Source organism: Pyrgilauda ruficollis, unplaced genomic scaffold (genome assembly GCF_017590135.1).
Source record: "Pyrgilauda ruficollis isolate IOZ18807 unplaced genomic scaffold, ASM1759013v1 scaffold196, whole genome shotgun sequence".
NCBI lineage: Eukaryota > Metazoa > Chordata > Aves > Passeriformes > Passeridae > Pyrgilauda > Pyrgilauda ruficollis.
Window position 1 is genome coordinate 201938 of NW_024518762.1, and position 22250 is coordinate 224187.

Genomic DNA, 22250 nt, shown 5'->3' on the forward strand with positions numbered 1-22250 from the left:
GCAACAGTGAGTTACATGCCACAGCAGCACCTGAAGCAGACCTTGTGTGTGCAAGCTGCAGAAACACAGATGTGAGTGCGAGAGGCTGCGTGCGCTGTTCCGTCTAGCTCCTTGCTGACCTCTGGGATGTGCCCACAGTGCACGCAGACCTGAGTGTGCCCTTCCTCTTCTTACACCTCTTTTTGGACTATTTCCTCTACAAAGGCACCAACTGACCAGGACCCTGAGAAGGGACCTCTGTGGGTTTGCAGTGTAATCCAGGATCCTACCTATCTAGAGAATGTTTTCCTGAGCAAACATTTTCACTGCAGTCAAGATGAGAGCAGTGTAACCCTCTTGGCTACTTCCCCAAATTTCCTATTTTGGCAGGCAATATTTTTTCTAAATTCTAAGTTTTTGTAACTTTTTCTTGAATGTTATGTTTTGTTATACTTACAATATCAGCATCCCCATAAAAAGCTGCCAAGTCTAGGGGTGTTCGTCCATTCTTGTCTGTCTGATCAGTTGCTGCACCTTTCTCTACTAAATACTGAACTACTTCCTTGTGGCCTTTCAGACATGCCCAGCTCAGAGCTGTCAGTCCTTCCTTGTCCAGAGATGAAACAATTGCACCTGTAAAATGAATATGAACTTTGTTATGAAGATACTCTGTTTAAAAGGTTAAAAATTCCTTAACTCACCCAGATGCAATCCCTGGTGCAGCTGTAATCTGCTATTTATTTTCTACCTTCAGAAAGGAGAAATTCCACAGTGCTCAGATGTCCTTCACAAGAAGCCACCATCAGTGGTGTCCGGCCTTGCTTGTCACTTAAATTCACATCAGCCCCATGCTCCACTAGAAGTTTAGCAATCTGAAACAGAAAATATAAATTTAAAAATACATTCCTTGCACCAGTGGGGGTTTAGATTGGATATTAGGAGAATTTCTTATAAAGTTCTGTCCAGCCCTGGCAGAGGGTCAGGGTGGAATTCCCACCTGCCTCATCCCTGAAGGGATTTAAAAGCCATGTGGGTGTAACATTTTAGGACATGGGTTACTGGTAGCCTTGGCAGTCCTGGGGAATAATTGGCCTTGATGGTCTTGGAGGGTTTTTCCAATCTTTCCAACTCTACGATTTTATCAAACTGGCAGATTGAGATTTCAGCCATAATATCATGAACTTTTAACAAAAAGTTGGTATTTATGGCAGCAACTGAGAAGTTCTATGTAGCTCAAGCCCTGACTGCAGTTCAAGGCCTTCTCCTGACAGGAGAGGCCAGCACGAGGAAGGCTTCTGAATCCAAGGTTCTCTCTCTGCACAGCAGCAGTACAAAAGATCTGAAATCACCTCTGATCTTGGCCTAGGAAATAAAATATTTTAAACTCATGTTATGTTTAGGTATATTATATCTAAGACTGTTGTGATGCCAATGTGCTTTTTCAGTTATTTCCAGGGATACAAAGGGTTTGGAAGTGAAGCTTCTGCGCACATTCCTCTGAAGCAGATGCAAACACGTATTAGAAAATCGATACTAATTCTCTTCCAAACTAGAGATGGAAGGAATCAGGGACCACCTCCCAAAGGACCCCCAGAGCTGTGCCAGACCTGCCAGTGGCCCTGCCGGACAGCGCAGAGCAGCGGGGGCACGCCTCTCCTGCTGGCTCTGCTCACGGCCGCCCCGTGCCCGAGGAGTAACCGGCACACCTCCAGCTTTCCTCTTCCCGCAGCAGCTGTCAGGGCTAGAGAAAGCATTTGCATCAACACCAGCTCTTGGCTTATTTGGCCTTTAGACACACATGTGAGTGTTACTGAATCCCCATTCTTTCAGCTTTTCACTGTGACACTTACTGAAAGTTGAAAAGAACAAAAAAAGAAAATACTTTCCCCATTGTGATTTTTCCCCCCTCTTCTATTTTGTTCATATTGTGTTTTAAACAGAACTTGAAATTTAAATTTCAATGTTTGTGTTGAAACCTCACCAGTCATGCCAACAAGTATTAAAAAATGAGTTAACGTGTGACCAATAAAGAATCAGCAAAGGACTTGCTCCTCCAGTTTCTAAAGCCTAGTAAGTTCCATTTTCTTCTAAGAAGTGGGTCAAATTGTGAATTTCTTGTTACTCATTTTTAGCATTTTCAAACATGATCAAGTAGAATTTTTTTTAAAATTCCAATGAATGCTGAAAGTGAAGGAAATTACAAACACTGCAGGAAGTAAATTTTTCTTCTTTAGCACTTATCTTACCCATTCGCTCCTCAGTTGATGAAACTGCACTGTGCAACAGTTACAACAACTGTTTAGAGCTGAACAACTGCAAAGCAACTGTTATGGATATAAATGCTACAAGCAAAAGAGTCAAGTCTTGTTCAAAAATCCCCCTTTTAGGGAGTTCACTTCCTCAGTGACTGCAGATTCCCAGTGCAAGGATTTCAATAAAAAACACTGATAGGAAAATATTGAAAAACAAAATTAATTTAGAAACAGATGTATGGCTTTTGGAATTCACTGGATTTGCAACAAGGGTTTTGCAGACGTGTAGGAACAAAGCACATCTACTTCTCTAGGATGTGAGAGGCCACTGACCATCATCCCAGTGGCCCACCCTCAGCTGTTTCCATGGAATGGAGATGCCACTCACAAGGCACACCAGGGAGCTGCAGTGCAGGCGTTACAGTCTGACCTAAAAACTACATTTGGCCTTTCCCAGATGGCCAAAGGCAGGCCTCTCCCTCCACTGCCTAATCAGAACAAATGAGGCTATGGCCCAGCACTTCCTGAAAACTCATGATATTTAAACAAAGGTTCTCAGACAGAGAATCCCATAAAATTCCACACTAAAACTTAAGCGCTGTATTTCCACAATTTTTCATTTAGTTAAAAAGTCAGTAATTTACAGTAATTTTAATATAAAATAGTCCTTCAATACTTGAGATGCATAGATTCAGTAAGTTAAAACCATACTTATAAACTGCATTTCATTATTAAAACCGGTATTTTCCCTTATTTTTATTATGGAGAATTAAATTTAAAAAGAAAGGTTAAAAACTCTTTATTCTTAAATTAGCTGATTAGGAAACACACAAGAAGGGAAATACCTGTTTCTCCCCACAAGGCATCAGTGTCATTGATGTCCATGTCGTGGTCTTTTTCAACTGTCAAGATGTAACGAACCACCTGCCAGAAACAGTGAGCAGAGATGTGCTGAGCCACAAGAGCATCAGCTGTCACTCGTATGACACAGGGACAAAAAGATATAAAACAAGTGAGAGTGCTTCTCTCTCAATGCATATAATCAACAGAAAAGAAAATCAGTATTGCTCAAAACAAATTCAGGTGGACGTTAGGATGACTTGAAGACAAGTGAATGTTATTAAAAACAGTTTAAAAAAAGCCCAGTGCTCTTCTGTGAATTTGTTTGTTTGGCATGACTATGATTTAATGAGTTCCCATGTGGCCTATACAGAACAGAATAGTCACAATAAACAATGGCAAAAATAAAGCCTCCCAGTTCAGTGAGGAAATTCCAGATCATCTAAAACAAGAGAGCAAAAATGAGAATATTTGCATACATTTTGATATCTAAGTTTTTCCTTCCACATTGGTTATAGCTTACCTGTTTATCTAAATTTCTTCCCAGAATGGTCTAAGCACATGTTGATAAATGGTAATTTTTAAAGCTGAAATAAGCTTTAAATTAAGTTTTGCTGTGTTTCCACAATATTAAGGAAATCTGTGTTTTGAAACCACCTGCTAAAAAATCATTACATTAAAACTTCTTCTCATGACTGTTTTAAACAGATTTTTAATTGGGCACATGGTCACTGAGGCTGCAGTCAACAGGTGAGGGAGGAGAATCATACTAACAAAGTTTGGGATGCTACAGGAAAAAACAAAGGCAGGAAAGGAGAAAGGATCTGTGTGTTTTCAGGCTGTCTGAAAACTGTTGTATACAATGCATGGAAAATCCTAGAATTCCTAGAAAATGCTAGGACATAATTTACTAAAATTCATTAAACACACAGATCTTCTTTCCAGCTAAGAACACGCAATGCATGGAAAATCCTAGAATTCAAAATGCTAGGATATAATTTACTAAAATTCATTAAACACACAGATCTTCTTTCCAGCTAAGAACACAGCTTCTTAATGTCTTACAGCTTCTTAAAAATAGAGAAAGATGGACATTTTTCAGGTATGTATTTATGATTAATGTGATCTTTTTTGTTGATATTCAGGAGTTGACTGCTTTCGTTTAATCAGTGGACAGCAAAGAAGAACTTTCATGGGAGTAAAGGAATTATCCATATATATACCATATAATAAATTAATTGCACATAGACATTTCTAAATTTGAATCATCTAAACAACTTCAAAGATCAGACTCTTTATCTTATAGCAACTTAAAACTAGATTTAAAAGAAGTAAATATTGAAACAGCTTTATTGAAGAAATTTTGTTTTATTTTGGTACATCACTTACTACATAACTAAGTCCTCTAGCCTAGTTGATCTTCATTCAAGTATCTTTACTTACCCATTACTTTTCTATCAAGTAACAGTTTACAGTTTATTTTCCCAATGAACAGAAGACATACTTGTATTACCTAAATATCTAAAGCATTTTAAGTACTTATGTGTTTATTTTTAGTGTTCCCTCCCAAGTTTCTGTCTGAAGTGACACTGAGCTGAAGTCTGTAAGCTGGCACATGCATCAAGCTAAAAACTGAAGCCTGGTGCCATTGCAAGCAATGAAAATTTGGAAGGAAAAATTCAGCCTGAAGTAGAAACATACTTGGGTGGATCAGTGATACAGAAAATTGTCACCACCACTAGAGATTTAGGACTACTTCCAAGGACAGGGAAGAGAAAGTAGACAGAAAATTACATATAAACAAACCCTGAAGAAAACTGTATTGTCAGATACCCAGCTAGAGCATTTAAACCAGCTGCTAATATATACTACAACAAATATCAGAAGTGTCAACAATTCTTTCCAAGCCTCTTCTAAAAATAGCTGCAAGCACAGTTGTACATTCTGGTGATTTCAAACAGATCTGAAAGTACCTGTATCCCAACCCACCTGGCAGTGCCCCATGCTGGCAGCTGCTGTGAGAGCTTGTTGCAGTGCCTGGCGCTTCCTCAGTGAATCCTGTTCTTGGGAGGGAGCCACCCAAACCAGGCCGAGCAAGAACTCCAGGATTCCACAGTGCCCTCTCAGTGCACTATGGACCAAAGCACACTGGCCCTTCTTGTCTGCAAGGTCGGCCTGAAGAGGGGAAAAGGGAACAGCTGAGGTCAAAAGATGCAGTGAAAGGCTGTGGAGAGGAGACGCTTCAGGGCACTACGAGAAAGCAGCTCTCAATCCTGACTTCCAGGACAAGGGGGAACATCTGGGGAATTACAGGCCCAAGAGCCTCAGCTGAGCAGCTGGGAAGGTGATGGAAAAACTAATCCCAGAGAGCAAACACAGGAAGGACAAGGTGAGCAGCACCAGTCAGCATGGGCTTGCTAAGGAGAGACTGTGCTTAGCCTGCTGGACAGCCAGTGGCTCTGAGGGGACAGAGGGTGGGTGAAGAGAGCTGGGCCTTGACTCTGAGGGCTCAACACTCTCTCACCAACAGTCACTGACAAGCTGATGACAACAGGTCATGAAAGTGCAGATGAGGGGCACCCAAAACTGGCTGGACAGCTCTGCCAGAGGGTTGTGACCAGTGGCACATGCAAAATGCTTCAGGGGAAATCTGGACTCACCCCTCAGGCCTACGTCTGATAATTATACACTTAAATAATCAGTAACAGCTTTTTTAGGCCTTTGTATGACTCTTCTGGCTGCAGGCTTGGCAATGTTTGTGCACCAGCTTACCTTTGCACCTTTTCTGCACAGCAGTGACACGATGTTCATGTGACCAGCAGCAGCTGCGTAACTGAGGGCTGTCATCCCGTTTTCTGACGTTCCATCAATAGCAGCTCCGAACTCGAGTAAAAGAGTGACCACTTCTTCATGTCCAAGATGTGACTGAACGCACAGCACTGGAGCATTATTCAGTACTTCAGTTCTATAATTCACGTTTGCTCCTGCTAAAATCAGCAGCCGACTCACCTAAAATTTAATTTAAACAAAACAATGTTTTCCTCATATTTGTCTGAATTTGATATCTTTATCAGGTACTCATTTGTTACACCCTAATTTTGATGCAGATTTTATTGGCAGACATCAACTTTAACACATATATAGCGATATACCAGTTTAAAATCTTCTCTTAGTAAATATATGATTGTATTACTGAGAACTGCACTCCCAAGAGAAGACCTGTCTCTCCCCTGAAACTCACTACTCTCATCACAATTGCATGTGTGACTTGCTGCTACTCTGCAACTACCTCCATCAAGAGAGAAACAGATTGCATAAAAAGAAAATATCAAAAAAAAAAATTGGCCAGAGCATGCATGTGTGTGTTTATGTACACGGATTTCCAGTCAAAAGCCTTAGTAGTTGGCTCAAATTCCAACTGACTGACTTGGATTTCGCTATCCATCATCTGGGGATTCAAATAACAATGCAAAGTTGTGGTATTTTAAATCCCATCCTCCCAGAGTCTTTTCCCCTTTTACAACGGACACTTTCCCACAGAAGCAAAGAGCACTGCAAGGCCATGTGGGTCATGTAATCCCCAAAAATGCAGCCACACACTCACCTGTGCTGCAGAAGAAAAAAGTAAAAACCCTTCTTTCCATCAATACTATCAAGGAAAACTGATTTGAACTTTAGCAACAGCTTACAAAAGTACATGAAGGCTTGTCACAGAAGAGTTCATTTTCTGCTGAAGGGTTACACTGACTTCAGCATTCCCCTGCCCAGTGCCAGACACAGCACTGGCTGTACAGCCCTGCTGATGCTCTTACCTTCACATTGGGTGTGTAGATGTTTCTTAGAGAAGCCAGGGCTGTAGACAGTCCATCAGTACTATACCCAATCCACAAGGCTTGAAGATGACTGGAAGAAATTCCGGTCCTTTTACTGAGACCCTAACAGAAATTATATAACAGGAAATCTCTCTATAGAATTAGAAATCCTATTTTAATCTACAACTCAGTATAAAAAGAAATAAAATCTGGATCGATAGCACTACCAAATATTTTGCATAAGCTCCCAACAAATTATTCAAGCAAGTCATTCATATGCATTCATATGAATAGATCATAAAGCCTACTAAGCTGCAAGCTTTACCTTGAAAATATGAGCTTTAAGTATATGATGGCCAAGTTCCATAGTTTGTTGGCGGTTTAACTTTCCCTCCTGTCGAGAAAACATGAAAGCCAGTAGAGCATGTCCACTCCTAATAAAAGGGATTAAGAGAGAACTACTTTTATAACTGTATTTCATTAAATACACATCTTTATGCCTGTTGTAACAGTTCAACTTTGTCAGACTACTGAAACATACCAGCACATCTAAACAAAATTCTTTCCATAACAAAACAATTCAAAATGAAAACCAGCAAATTTTGAAGATTAAACACTCCTGGTATTTATTTCTGTGCTGTCCCCTCACAGGGGGTCTGTGTCAGCTTTGAAGTGGTTTACATACTGCTCCCTTTTGCATTCTCAGAGCCAGGAACTGCAGGTATCTCAGAAAGAAGCCAATCCTTTTAGAAGCACAAGATCTGAATGCTTGTGAAATTTGAGCAAAAATGTGTATTTAGTAATTCTGCACCTACATTAGTGGTGGCCAAGGCTCTAGGAAGAAGTAAGAGCAGCACAACCCTGAGCAAACAAGGTTATCATATACTACTTGTTAATCAGACTATACACTGGAACTGGGCAATGAGCCATATGCTAGCTGGACTCTTCATCTGAGGGGGGACGTTGTGGGAAGTGAATTCTCACCCCATCTTCAGACATTCCTGAACAGACCTTTCCACAGTCAGAAGCTTTACCTGGGCCCAGGCAGCTCCCACTGGGAGTTCCCAGCGTGGTGGGACCAGGGCTCCACAGGGCTGCAAGCCCCCAGCCCCACCCACACAACTGGCTCTGTTACAGCCACTTGCAAGCTCAGACAAGCCTTGGGCTAGTAATAACTTTAAATATCAGCATTATTTATTCTTTTGTAAAGCCCAAAAGCTGTAAACCCCAAGGAACATGAAAAAAAAAAGAAAAGGGGAGCTGACTGTGAGAACACGACAAACAGTAACAGCCACTGTCTCCAACTCAACAAACTCTGGCTCCCAAAGTCACAGAAAGTGAGCTGGAACAAACTAGAACAATGCCAGCAGGATGTAATTACTGCACAAAATGTCTCAATATTTTTACATTTAAAAAGCACAAATGATCTCTTCTTTCTATTCCCGCATTCTACATTACATAGAAAAGGTGCTGCTGCATAGGATTCTAAACAATTTTGCTGTGTTAGTAACAATACAGCACTATAATTTCTCCGTGAAGGCAGCAAAGTCAGATGCAAACTTCTGACTTCCATAGAGTCAATTACACACTGTAAACTTTGAATCTTAAGTCACATTACCTCTAAATATATAAAAAATTTCATTTTGGAAAAAATTAGGTGCACCTGTATTTTAACACCACTCTTTCATCTATTGTTGCAATCAAATATAAAAAAAACTAATTTTGGTTATTTGAACATGAATTACTGCAGTTTTGATTTACCTGGGCTCACATAAGAAGTCAGTGTTTTCACCTTCTGCTCTCCAGACAAGCCATTCCCTGAAGGAAGGGTGGCAGAACATGCGTGTTTTGTCACGTCTTTTGATCAGAAAACACGAAAGGGCTTCCATCCTCTGGCTGAAGTCTTCCCACTGTTGTTCACTGTTTATTTGTCCTGCATTAATAGCCTGGAAAATCTGGTCATCTGTCATGGGATGCAGGGATGCCAGTGCCACATTCAATATGGGCTGAGCTCGCTCAAAAGCAGAGTTTGTCATGAACTTCATATTGCACTGCAGCAAGTACAGCTCTGACAGAGACACAGGAACAACCTTGTAGCTTGCACTTTTGATTACTAAATGACCTCTTTGGAAAAGATCCAGAGTGAGTTTCAAATAGAGATAAGATCCCAGGCTTCTCATGATCAGGTGGTTACTCACTTTCCCAATTGTAGCTGCATCAGCTTTTCCATTTAAGGACATGTTGTTTATAATTTCCTGACTGTTATTAATTCTGTACTGAATATAAGCGTTCAAATCATCGTGAATTCCTTTGTTGTCTGGAAAATTATCCAGGGATATTGCGGTAAATGGCAGCGAGCTTACCACTTCCTGTGAGAGAGAGAGGGGGGAAAAATAGAAAAAAATAACCAAATCAAAGACATTACAGTATTCCAGCACTGAGAACTCAACGACGTATCTCTGCTACATTTCCCTTCTGTAGTGAGTACCAGATTAAAAAGGAATTCAGTAACCCTGAGATGGTTTCGCAAATATTGCCTCTTCTGAAGAGGCAGAACAGTGTTTCTCCATTTTATCATTTTTCATAGGAAGGTCTCAAATATTTCTCTGACCAAACTCAATAACTGAAGGGGATGAGAAATGACCACTTCAAAGTCAAGTAAATGGAAAACAGTTACCAGAACTGGACCCTAAGACAGGCCAGGGAAAGGGGGAGGCAAAAGGAATGATCTATTAGGCAGAAATGTTTTATTAAGAATTATCACAAATTACAAGAGAGAAAAGACTCTCTTTATAATTTCACCTTCCAGGAACAATGTACCAGAAAGGTGCTGTGCACACACCCCCAGACCCGTGTGCCTGAAGGTACAAGTATCAAGCACAGCACAGACTTTTAAGCAGGTTCACCTGAACACACTTTCATGCTTCTGTTACACAGAATACTTTTATGTTTATTTATATGAAGATCCAAAAGACCTTTATTTAAAACAAACACTTGTGCAACTTCTAACTTAAACCAGAAACTTCTTACATAAAGTGATATATTAGAAAGGTTTAGCAAACATCTCCTGACATTCACAACACAAAAAGGAACTATTCCACTTTATGTAATTAAATGGATTTCAAAAAGCTGCACTTTCCAGCTACTGAGATGTTTTAAGCAAAGACACACTTCTCCAGTCTCCAGAGAGGGAACAGTCTCTGCTACAGAAATCCCTTTTTAAAGCCAAAAATCTAGTTGAGAAATAAACTCTTCAGCCAGTTAAACACCCTGAGTGCTAGTGGTAAGAAGGCTCGGAGACTGTACTGAAGCACAGCTGCCCCTCAACACTGCCCTCCTGAAGTACAAGGGAACAGACTCAAATTTCCCTGTTTCTTGTATTAGCAGCTCTACTGACAGCTGCAATACAGTGGTTCACAATGGAAAAGGCCTCCAATATTGTATCTGTGCACTGCAAAATAAACATGTAACGAAGGAACGAAGGAAAAAATCCAAGAGACTCTGAGCTCCTCTAAACCCCGTATTTTTCATAACAATGCAGCTGCACCCATATAAATAATTATTTGGTCTTTGAGAATAAGAAAAGCATTAAAAGATGTTTTTACCTGGAAATTAGTTCTTACAGTCACAATGAGCTTCAGCCAGGGAGGAAACTTATAGATTATACTTGTGATAAATGAAGAAATTGTGTCACCATAATCAGGTTTATGAAATTCAGCATCATTTAAACCATCTACCAAAATTATGTAGTCTTCCTCAGGAATCTTCTGCTCTGAAATTTGAGAATAAAAAAGGAAAGGATAAAAACACATTCTCCCTTAAAGTGACACACCTTTATCCTCAAATTCCCTATGTCAAGAAACAAAAATGTACGTTCATGCACACCAGTACACCTTATGGCATTCAAGCATTATTTAGGAGATTAAAAACAACATTAGAAGACTAAACACCATTTTAACAGGAGTGATATATTCTGTTCATATGCAGGCAAAGCCCCCATTCTGCCACACATCAGGTATCTGCTCGAGCTGGCATGTGCTGGGAAGCAGCTGTTTCAAGGGGAGTTTGCTAGGGTTTTATTAAATACAAAAACCACGTTGCTACATGCTTTCTTTTACACACCATACTGGAGGGAATGGCTGCAGCTGTGCCAGGGGAGGGTTAGGGTGGATATCAGGAAAGGTTCTTCCCTCAGGGTGCTGAGCACTGCCCAGGCTCCCCAGGGAATGGGCACACTCCCAGAGCTGCCGGAGCTCCAGGACCGTTTGGACACCACTCCCAGGGATGCCCAGGATTGTTGGGGTGTCTCTCCAGGGACAGGAGCCAGATTGATGATCCTGGAGAGTCTTCTTCAGCTTAGGAGATTCTGTGATTGCTGGAAAACTGCCACATCGATTTTAAAAGCAAGCAAAATCTACATCCACTTTGCAGATATTTAGGCTCAAAAAATTATAAAGTATGTGACAAAACTCAAATGCATCTTAAAATAAAATCCTTTAATGTGAATGTGCCAGCCTGAACTTCAAGCTAATAGCTTGTCTTCCCGTTTTCTAGCAAAAAAGTAAATATAGAGTTTCTATGACCTTTAATAAGTGTCACAGAATTTTAATTTAAACACGAATCAACTGTTTAAAACCCATCTATTATTGTTACTAACAACTAGCACAATTAAGAAATTCCCTTGTCCACGAATGTTCTGCTTTATTTTTAATATTTTTTTCCACTCTTTATGCAGTTTAGATTCCATTTCCAAGTCACTTCCCGCTTAACGTACCTCTCCTGAGGTTTGAAAGTGGTTCCAACACTCCCCTTTTAAAAGCTGCTGCTGGATCCTGGACACAAGACCTGAGGCTCAGCATGCTCTGCAGGTGAGGATCTCTGATGAGGAGATCTCTGTATGCTGTTAACTGATGTGAGCGGCAGAGCAAAGCCGCCACGCTGTGCACGAACTCGGGGACCAGACACGTGTAAGTGTTATCAGCCTGGCAGTAATGATAAGCAACGACCTGCAGAATTACAAAGTAAAAACCATTACTCCTTCAGAATTCTGGCTGGTTACTAGTTAGTGCAGTTATGATAAAGTGTTATTAACTTTCTCTCTCAAGTACAAAATCCTTTTCAGTGTTAGATCCCAAGCTGTAACAGTCTCTGATAGTCTGGGTCAAACACAAGGAGGAAGGCAATGAAATAGGTTTTTGACCTTGCAGGGCATGCAGAGAGGAAAAGAAATCAAAGTGTCAGATTCTGGCAGGAAAACACAATTTGAGTTCATGGCATTTGGATACAGTGGGTAAGCAGCTGAGTAACTGAGCACGAAAGTAACCTGGAGGTCTGACTAGGTAACCTAGTAGCTGTAATTTAACACACCACGTCCCACACTGTAACAACCTAAGGACTAATTTGATCATCAGGCAAAAGTAAGTGACAGACAGCTATTAAAGACATGCTTACATAAGCAAATGGAGAAATACAACAACTGGCTTTATTCTGAGTATTTCAAAGCTGTGTATTACTTAAAAATAAACCAGGACGTAACCCATATTTCTTTGGGGTAAAAAAACCCAAAACAGACCGCAAGGAAAATATGGTGTTCACAGTGAATAAAAAGCCTGCACTTCAGTAGTTTTCGTAACACTGCTTCAAACGAATATGTATCACTTTAAAGACTGCAAATGTTAAAGATCTCATGTTTCCCCTACAATTATTCATATAAAATATGCAATTCAGATATTCAGTAATTTTACTACTTAGGCAAAAAATAAAACGCCTAACATAATAATCTAATACAAAAATTACTTCAGGCTTTCAGAGGATGGAAAATAAAACTACATTCTGACTCAACCTGTATCATAGCATATAGATGGGCTATACAAGAACCAAACATTTTATCTTCCCTGCCTCCCCCTGCCCTGAATTTTGCTTTTCGAAGGTACACTGAGCAGCTACCTGTAGAAAACATACAGCCCCTTTGGCAAGGAAAGGATCCCAACCTCCCACACCCACACAAAATCGATGAGCAATTGTAAAGGTAACTCTTTCTAAGACCAGGATTCAGGTGATTGCCTGACCAGTACAAGGGGCAGGCAGCTGATTTCTCCAGCCAGAAGAGGCACCGTGCAGAGGTGCCGAGGTGCTGCCCCTCTCCCAGAACTGCCCGCAGCCTCCCGGGGGCTCTGCAAAGCAAACTGACCCCCCGATTAGAGGGTTCTAACACACTGAACATCTCTCAGGAAGTGACAACTCACCTTTGAAGCAAGGCGTCTGACAGAATCCCCTGTCTGGGTTTTGTATTCAGGAGCACCAGAACAAGTCAGAGCCTTCATGGTGTTGGTGTCACCTGACGGAGGAGGGGGACACGGGGGTAACTGGCTTAGGGGAATCTCCTGACAGCAGTCACCACCTGCTTGTAAGAGGCAACAAATACAAGAGAAAGCAAATTTGCTGATAGGAGACTGGTTTCTAGGAAAACACCACAGATTATCTTACTGCTAGAGTAAAAATTGAAACTGAGCAATACCATTACTCAAGAAGCCTGCAACTAGCCTGATAAATACAGGCACGCAAAACAACTCACCTGACTTTTATATCAAAACTACAGAATTACTGAAAGCAAAACCATGCTGATGTGAAGACTTTCCTTCAGAAAACTACACATACAATGACTCATTTAAACTAGTAGTTACTATATGACTGAACTCTGGAAATTTATCATTGTTATTATTAGTAATAATAACATTTGAAGTGTCAGGCAGGGAAACAGCAGTAATGACAGTCTCACCACCCTTCCAGTTAATGTAGGCATTGGACTGGTCTGGTGACAGGATGCTACATATCCCAGTAGAAGACAGAAGGGGTTTCTCTACAGCTTTATTCTCACCTCTACAAAAATTCTATGGAAAGCATACACAGTGGGTACACAGCAGGACAAACACTCACTGCTCCCTTTCCAAACTTGTGAGAGACAAAGCCTGCTGCAGTCACATCCTCAGAGCTTGGGGTACACACTGGCTGACAAGAAGAAGAGACCCTGCATGCTGCCTGTGTTATACCACCTGTCTGATGGGCTGAGCCCTCATTATGTCACTTTGAAGGTGTTTGTCAGAACACAAAAGTTTAACTCCTTCCTTTGCTCACTGGAAGAAAAATGTCTTTGCGAAAGACTTGATGAGGCCTGACTACCTTAAGCCAAAAAAGCAAACATGTGACTCCTGATGTCAGCACATTAGCCCAGACCATTACCCAGAAAAAGAACATACTTTTAGGAGATGAACTCGGGCTGTTGGAGGCTATTTGTCTCATGCGACTCCCATGGCAGCTGAGTGCCACCAGCCGTGAAATGACTGCAGTCTTCCCAAATCCCACATTTCCAGTAATGACTGCTCCCCTGTTCTCTGCTGGCTCAGGATTCTGCAGTTTTTCTTCAATGGTGTGAAACAGCCATTCTCTTCCAACAAACACCGAGTCCGTGGTTATGCTTGGCACCTCAAACAACAGCGGCTTCAGCAAAATGTCCTGAGGCTTATAGGGGATGAAACGAGCTGAAAAGATGTGTCAGGGAGGAAAGTTTACCAGAAGAAACTTGACATGCAATCAAACAGCATGGTTTCAGAAGGTCATATCATTTAGAAGCTTTGTTACTATCAGTCATAATCAGACAGTCTAGTGCTTTCACCAGGAAAGCAATAAAATCTGATTGCCTCAGTTCAGGTCATCTCCATAATTTTTGCATTAATTAAATTGTAGAGGAAAGAAGCTACAGGTACAATCTACTTTTTTACCACTGAACCCAAGTTAGTAAGTTGTAGAATCCAAAAAGTTTTCTTAATAATGCATTAATAATTCTACGAACGGGGAAGGACCATTTTTCAGTTTAGAGTGAACTATGTGCTGAGCATCACAGTGTTAGGTCTTCAAAACTGTAAGGACATTTACAGAGAAACAGAAAAAGGTACAGAGAATAACATAATTTTTCTGTATAAAAAAAACTCCTTAAAGTAATACAAAAAAAAATTACTACCTTGTTTTTCTGTACTTTTCAAGTCACAGGATCAGTAGTTACACCTTTGATTACTTTGATATATACATCTGGGAAACATTTGATGACTTAGGAAAGAATTTGTGTTTGATTGCATAAAATACATTAAAATTTACAGAAATAATAATATTCACCAATAATATGCTCTAAAGATTCATTAGCCAAATGTAATGTTACACAACCTCTGTTTCAGCATTAATCTGTGACTGTGAAAAGCCAGAAATGGAAAAGGGCAGCATAGTATCTACATAGGACCCTCAGCGTGACTCCTGATGTCAGCACATTAAGCCACACCATTACCCAGAAACAGAACATACTCAAGATCAGTTTTACTAGGAGTTCACTTAGATTTTCTGCCTTTAATTGTTATTGGTTGTAACAGATGCACACACATTCCATCTCTAAACCATAGCGTTGTGCAGGAAAAAGTGTAAGCAAGCATCTTGTTGGCAGACATGCAGAGTGACTTGTCAGGAGCACTCCACAATAACACTGTAGGACAGGGCTGTTCACAAAGCTCGCAGCCCAGCCATGCTCCAAAGTGCTGAAGGAATGTGTGACTGTGCCAGACAGATGCAGGTGTAAATATCTCTGCCTTTACCTTCCTGCTGCACTCTTCCGCCAGCGGTGTTGTGCCAGGGTAAGCGAATTGAAGTTCGTAAAGGAGTATTTCTTTGTCCATCCAAATAACTCAAATCTTCCAATTTGGTTGAACTTGTTGCTAAAGTATTAAAGAACTGAAGCTTATTACTCTCTCAACACAAGTTACAAATAATGTTATTATTTATTACAGTCCTTAATCTGCCTGTTACTTACAGAGAAGGATTTCTAGACAATGGCAACAAAGTCATTCACATTGCAACATTTGCAAAAGGCGTTTCAACCAAGCTGACTAAAGATTTAGTTGAGTTTTCCCTGTTTAAACGGCCCTTAGTTCTCCCACTGAGAGAGTTCTCTTTTTTACTGCAGGAACAACCACATCAGCAAGGTCAGAAGTGTTCTGACCAGGTTCAGGTACTACCTGCTAATACACTACCTGTCACCAGGCAGCGTCCCGGAATAACTGATGGACTTCTGAAGTGTTTCAAAGTCCTGACCTAATCAATACCTACCAAAAAGCATGGAAAGAGCCTTCTGGATCACAGTTTTAAACAAATGAGGTAATGCTCATCTATTCAGTTCAGAACATAGGCTTTTTTCTTTTTATCCTATAGAGATACTTTCATACTAACAACAGAAAGATTCAAAAGAAATGTGCTATCATTAAGAACACCCTTGGGTTTTGACCTCAGGACTTTACCTGCAACGGAGTTTGGACGAGGCATTATTAGAGAGGCAGAACTCTGAGGGTAAGGAAGGGGACCCTCTCCTGTTGATACTTCTTTTGGCAAATTCTCAGAAGAGCCAATGGCTTCCTCTTCTGCAACTGGTGAACAATTATCTGTTCTTCGATCACGGCTGATGCCTTGGTGTTTTCCAGCTCTGAGACTCCCATCCTTACTCCATTCTAAGCTAGATCCACTACGATCATCATTCTCTGATGAACTTGTTATAGTGGCTGAAAAAGAGGGAAAAAGCCCAAGTAAAGTCAGAGCAATTTGGCACATACATAAGAATTTTCATTCTCAAATGGCATTGTGAAACATAAATGACAAAAATTCCATGTTGTTCAGAAGTCCATCTCACCTAAAATACATAATCACGTCATGATGACAATCAGCCTGTACCCATATACCTAGCAAACCAACCTTGACAGAAACCTTCCAGCAAGTAAGCTATTTACTGCTCCTTTCTTAAGCACCTATTACATTTCACTGTCAGAAAGAGCAAACAGGAGCAGATGCATGATGAATCAGAACCAGTAGAGTATATTAATAAAATTTCAGATTATATTAAACATATTGATTTATGTTTTTAAGGAGTGCTGAAGTATAAACAGGAGGTCAAATAAAGGCCTGGGGGGAAAGGGGGCACTTTCTGCTATGAAAATTTCATATGCTAGGCAATAAGGAACACAGATCTAGAGAGACCCTCAGCTAAAAGGCAGCTAAGACCACAGAGGTGTTTTTGGATGCTGTGGTACAGAGCAGCAGTTTCTGCTGCTGCAGTGACTCCCTGGATGAGAGACAACACCAACTGCATGATCCAGTGGGATCCAAATGCTCCAGTTTGGTAGCTGAGGGTTATCAGTGTGTCCGTACTTGTTTGAGATTGTATTTAATCAAGGCCTCCTACAATAACGTGAAGACTTTATATTCCTGAAGACCTACTTGAGTAATGTTTAATAAAACTATGCTAACCTCCTTGCCTAATTAGGAACACTTTGCAGATATATACTTTTTTGTACGACTAATACTGAAACCACTCTGTTTAAAATTTTTTCAACTACTTACATTAAACTCTCACAAAATAACTGAACAACAAATATTTATTGAAGGTTAAGTCAACACTCAATGCATTTTGAACACTTTAATGCAACAGAGGAAAACACGAAATAGGATGAAAGGGCATCAGGATAAAAAAAAAAAAAAAAAATCAATACCGGTTCAAACTATAATATCTGTGTGAATTCTGGGTGCTTCCCAGGCTACCAATTTAAAAGTTAAAGCCATATTTGTGGCTATTCTACACTCAACTGGCCCATTCCTTAATGAAAACATTCTGGCATACTGGACTGCTAACAAAACACAACCACAGGGGTGGCTCCTGCATCGCTGAGCCTGGTGCAGTCAAAGAAGGACCAAGTTTCCTTCCACACCAGCTGCACTGAAGCTTCAGCCATGCAGGATGGTGAGGTACTTGTACAACTCCGTTCCTCCAGCTTACACTCACATTCATAAGAAAGAGAAGACTGGATACTTCAATTCAACAGCTCGTATTCTAAGAAATACCAATAATATGGCACACAATTTAGAGGCGGTAGAAGAAAAAAACCCAACTTTCCAGGCACCCCATTAATCTTTGCACACACTTAGATTGTACTTCCATATGACAAATTTATTTTATTTTTATTGTTGTATCAAAAAAATCTGGCTCCTTGCTGAAGTTTAAAACTTGCCTTTACTGCGATTACATCAACCTCAACAGAAGCAAAGAAGAATTCAGCTACAGCAGTAAAACACTGGAAAACTAAAGGAAACCTGAACTGTAAGCAAAAAAGAGCAAAAGGGAGAAAGGACCGATTTCCCATCAGTCTGCTGGTCTGGAAAACATTGCGGGAGTAGAAATACAAAGGAGGCCCACATAAGCAGCATGAAGGAGCAAGATATTTTCATGGCTGGATGAACCCTCTCAAAGACATTAGAAAACATATACTTGCTAAACATAATTTAAAATGCACATGTACTAATATCAAATTTGAAGGCACAGACATACTTGTATATAAAAACCAAAAGCACAGGTCACTTATCAGAAAGGAGCCTCTTCTTTCCCTTCTTGGTTCATGCCTTTATAGATGTAAGGGGTGCTGCCATGGGTAGCCAAGAGACTGGGGCTGTGCAAATTCCTCTGGAATTTGATGCATGAACAGCAGCTCTGCAAGGAGCAGTGGATGATTTCCACGGGGTCCTGCAGCCATGAACCACATGTACTTGACTGAAGGAGCCACCAGGAAGTTCCCCCTGCTCCTGCACTCATACACTCATTCTTCCTTTTCACTAGTTCAGTAGGTAAAACTTTTATCACTGTTCTAAAATATTTTCTCTAAAACACTGGTACTTACAAGGTTATATAGTAATGATGTTGCCATGCCAGTACACTATTTTAAACAATCATGAGGCCATTCTGACCTTTTTTACAGCATGGACATACTCTTGGACTATTTCAAGCTTGTCAAGCATGGCTAGTATGTTCATATCAGTATCTACATTTGTGCTCTTTTTCCAAAAGCAACAATTCTGATATATCCTTTCCTTTACATCAAGATGTTCATGCTATCTCAAAACTAGATCTAATATGAAGTTGATCAAGTATCAATCTGACATGGAATGAGTACACAAAATCATTTTCTTACAACTGAAACACTTAAGTTTTATAAAGGAGTCTTTTGACCCATGACAAACAATGTCTCTTAGGGTAATTGATCAGTAAAAATTATTTTTACTCAGCTGGTTGGTACAAGGAGCTGGTAACAGTTGGGCTGTGAGGGTGGGTGCCTCCAATGGTCATGGACTCCCTACACAAGGTGCATATATGTCCTCAATTCAGCAATCTTTCAACAGAGGCTCACACCATTTAATCTCTTCCACAATGTCCCATATTAGCTTCATTTTCATGCCAATTACTCAAAAGTCTGCACTTTTTAAAAACAGTTTAATTTAAGCTATTCTCATAAGAAATCACATCAATTATTGTTTCCTCATCTGGAAATTAAATCAACTTCAAGCCCTGCTGTGCTTCACCATTATGAAAAGCACTGTTAAGACCTCTAGAATGGAAAAGAAAAAAGGCATAAGAAAACAAGAAATGGAGAAAAAACAGAGGAAATCAATTATTTCAAAGGAAAAGTGGAGAAATTAGAACTGCACCAGGAAAACAAAAGAAGAGAAATGCACATACATAAGAGCAGCTGTTGTAGCCAAGAACAGGACCTCAACCTTTCAAAATGGGATCCACAGACAGTGCAAAACCAAACACGGCGAATAAAGCAGCTGCTCAGATTTGCACAATTAAGAGGAAAGTAATTTCTACTACATGCTAATGAAAACGCTCACCTATAATGCCGCTGTCCTTGCTCTCCAGGGTGGAGCTGGGGGTGCTGATGGTGCCGCAGGGACTGCCCTTGCTGGCTGCTGCTTTGCCAGCACAGCTGTTGAGGGTGGAGCAGGGGCTGTCGGTGCTGGGCGACGTCGTGCTGCTGGTGAGGGTGGAACAGGGGCTCACTCCTTGGCTGGCGACTGCACACTGCCAGGGAAGAGCAAGAAACGCTCACTGCACAGCGGGCAGGACCCTGCTGGGCTGAAAACTACAGACCTCGAGCTGAGGCAGAACAAGAGCAAAGCAAAGAGCCCATTTTTCAAGTAAAAACTTCAAGAAGTGAAAGCTTTGTCTAGACTGGGAATCTTAATCCTTCATATTACTCTTAAAAAGTGACCACTGAATTAAAAAGGGAATTTCACAGTTCAGTGAAAAAGCTGTAGTGAGGCAGATCTCTTCTCTATTTAACACTTTACTGGATACCCCTCCCCTCCACCTCTTGTATTTATTCTTTGAGTTGAAAAACTGCAGTCTTATTAATTTTTCACTGAAAATTTGGGTGAAAACCCAAACTGATGCACTAAGATTTAGGAGGGCTGGGACTAAAAGTGGAGAGAACAAGGGGGAGGAGCAGGGGTTGGTAGTTACTGTGAAGTTTTAGTTACCAGGTGAGCTTCATGTGGATAGTAGCTGCCTGCTTCTCTCCAATCCCTCTACCCCAAATGACAGAGAAGGACTGTCTGATTGAAGTGAACTTCTCAAGAAGAAATAAACACACCCCTCTCCCCAGGCATGCTCCCATTTTAACAAAATGCTGCCCTTCTCCATTCTTGGCAAAAATTTCCTCCTAAATACTAAAGCAGAGAGAATTCTAGAAGCTATTCACATTCACAGTAGGTTAGATTTAACCTCCAGAAATTATGAGAAATCTATTCATTTTGTGTGATTTGAAATTGTGAATTGACCTTGAATTCCTGAAAACAAACACTTGTTAAAATGAAAGTCCAATTCTATTACTATATTTATATTAAAATGGATGGTATTTCGGTAGATATCAAGTAACTGCAACAAGCAGATAGACAAAGTAAGATTAGCTCTCTCTGAAACAGGATCAACATTAAAAGATTATATTCCATTTTCCTACCATAACTTCACTTTTCTCTTCCATGTGAGCAGAAGCTGGGATCCCTTCTCCCAGCAAAAACCCCAATCTTGTCATCAATTCTTGTGCTGCTGGAGAACAGCTTGAGTCTTTGTCAGGCTTTGCTTTGGATTGGGAGGAAAAAAATTGAAGGTTAGAGTCTTTTATTTGGAACTGCTAAAAGAGGTAGAAAAAGTCCAACCAAATTGTCCATAAGACTTTTAATTGCTGGTGGGTCTTGGATCCTCTGCATAATTGCACAAATCCAGGGGAGGAAAAACCCAGAAATGTCAAACCAGAAATGTTTAAGCGCAATGAGCTCATCACTGGACTGATTACTGACATAACACAACAATTCTCCTAAGAGCAGTATTAAGCTCAATGCTATCAAAGCTTCGTGGCAAGCTGAAATTCTATTTCTGTCATGTAAAAATGTGAAGAGTAGAGGTTAATAACATAGATGTTTTGTAATCTCACAGTTAACACCAGAACTAGTACCATACATTTTTTGTTTTGCTTGCTATGCAAAAGATGTGACACCAGTTCTAAAAGTCCCAGCTCTTCTGGTGCAAAGATATTCAATTTTATCAATACAGTGCTTTGAAATGTCTTCTAGCATCCAACAGATAAAACAAGACAAAACTCAAAATGAGGCAACCTGCAACAAAAGCAGTCAAGCACAGCACCCTCAGATTAGGGGACGAAGACTACATACTCTCCCAGCTGGACCTAGAACTTTAATGCCAGCACTAGAAGATGGCTGTGAAGATGAAGGCACAAGAGCAACCAGGCTAACTATATTATATCAAGTAGATGGTGAAAACAATTTCAAATAGTTCTATTTCTGCTACTAAGCACCTGTATTTTAGAAAGAAAGACTGTTTAGAAAGAAAACACTGACTTTTTAAATGGTAGTTTCCCTTAAAATTGAAACAAAAGGAAGACAAAATAATTTTCACCTGGAACACCACCAGTTATATGCACTGAGCTTAATGAGGTTAGTTAAACTTAAAAATTAATCTAAAATTATATTATATATACTGACATATGTCAAGACACTCACTGTAAAAGCCACACTCTGTCAGATTTAACCAAACTTTCCAAGAACGCCAATTAACTCTAGGGAGGTGGCTGCTCCCAGCTTTACCAGCACAGGAGTTAACTGTTATGGCCTTAATCAGCAAACTTTTATAAAATTTCTAACATGAAGCACTGAAAGGAACGCAAAGCTACACATTTGAGTCAATTTATAATAAAAAACAAGTTCAGAAAAACAGCAGAAGGCCTTTGCTCTATGTGGCAGTCAAGACACTGGGACATCACTTTGCCTGCAGGGCACGACCAGCCCCAGGAACTGAGACAGCTCTACGGACAGTGCAGGTGAAAGGGCAAGCAGCTCCTCCTGCAAACGCCTGCTCCCAGCACAGAATGGATATCTCACCCACAGCACGCGGAGCACAGCCGGGCAGACAGACACTCGCTGGGCAGACAGACAG

General features: G+C 40.5%; 1 protein-coding gene across 6 annotated transcripts in view; it reads right to left on the bottom strand.

Moving 5' to 3' along the window:
* The window catches only part of TANC1 (tetratricopeptide repeat, ankyrin repeat and coiled-coil containing 1), a 73877-nt gene that overhangs the window by 6227 nt on the left and 45400 nt on the right, over positions 1–22250 (bottom strand). For 5 of the 6 annotated variants that reach the window (XM_041466072.1, XM_041466068.1, XM_041466070.1 and 2 more), the window contains 17 exons: positions 20758–20879; positions 19631–19820; positions 16219–16476; positions 15520–15639; positions 14140–14421; positions 13129–13286; positions 11658–11889; positions 10489–10655; positions 8645–9252; positions 7209–7317; positions 6884–7006; positions 5844–6080; positions 5061–5246; positions 3077–3155; positions 1587–1720; positions 728–851; positions 437–612 (listed from right to left, as the gene is read on the bottom strand). In XM_041466072.1, coding sequence (XP_041322006.1) covers positions 437–612; positions 728–851; positions 1587–1720; positions 3077–3155; positions 5061–5246; positions 5844–6080; positions 6884–7006; positions 7209–7317; positions 8645–9252; positions 10489–10655; positions 11658–11889; positions 13129–13286; positions 14140–14421; positions 15520–15639; positions 16219–16476; positions 19631–19820; positions 20758–20879 — 3305 coding nt within the window. The remainder of the gene's footprint in view (positions 1–436; positions 613–727; positions 852–1586; positions 1721–3076; positions 3156–5060; positions 5247–5843; positions 6081–6883; positions 7007–7208; positions 7318–8644; positions 9253–10488; positions 10656–11657; positions 11890–13128; positions 13287–14139; positions 14422–15519; positions 15640–16218; positions 16477–19630; positions 19821–20757; positions 20880–22250) is intronic. The other variant, XM_041466069.1, reaches the window with a different exon arrangement.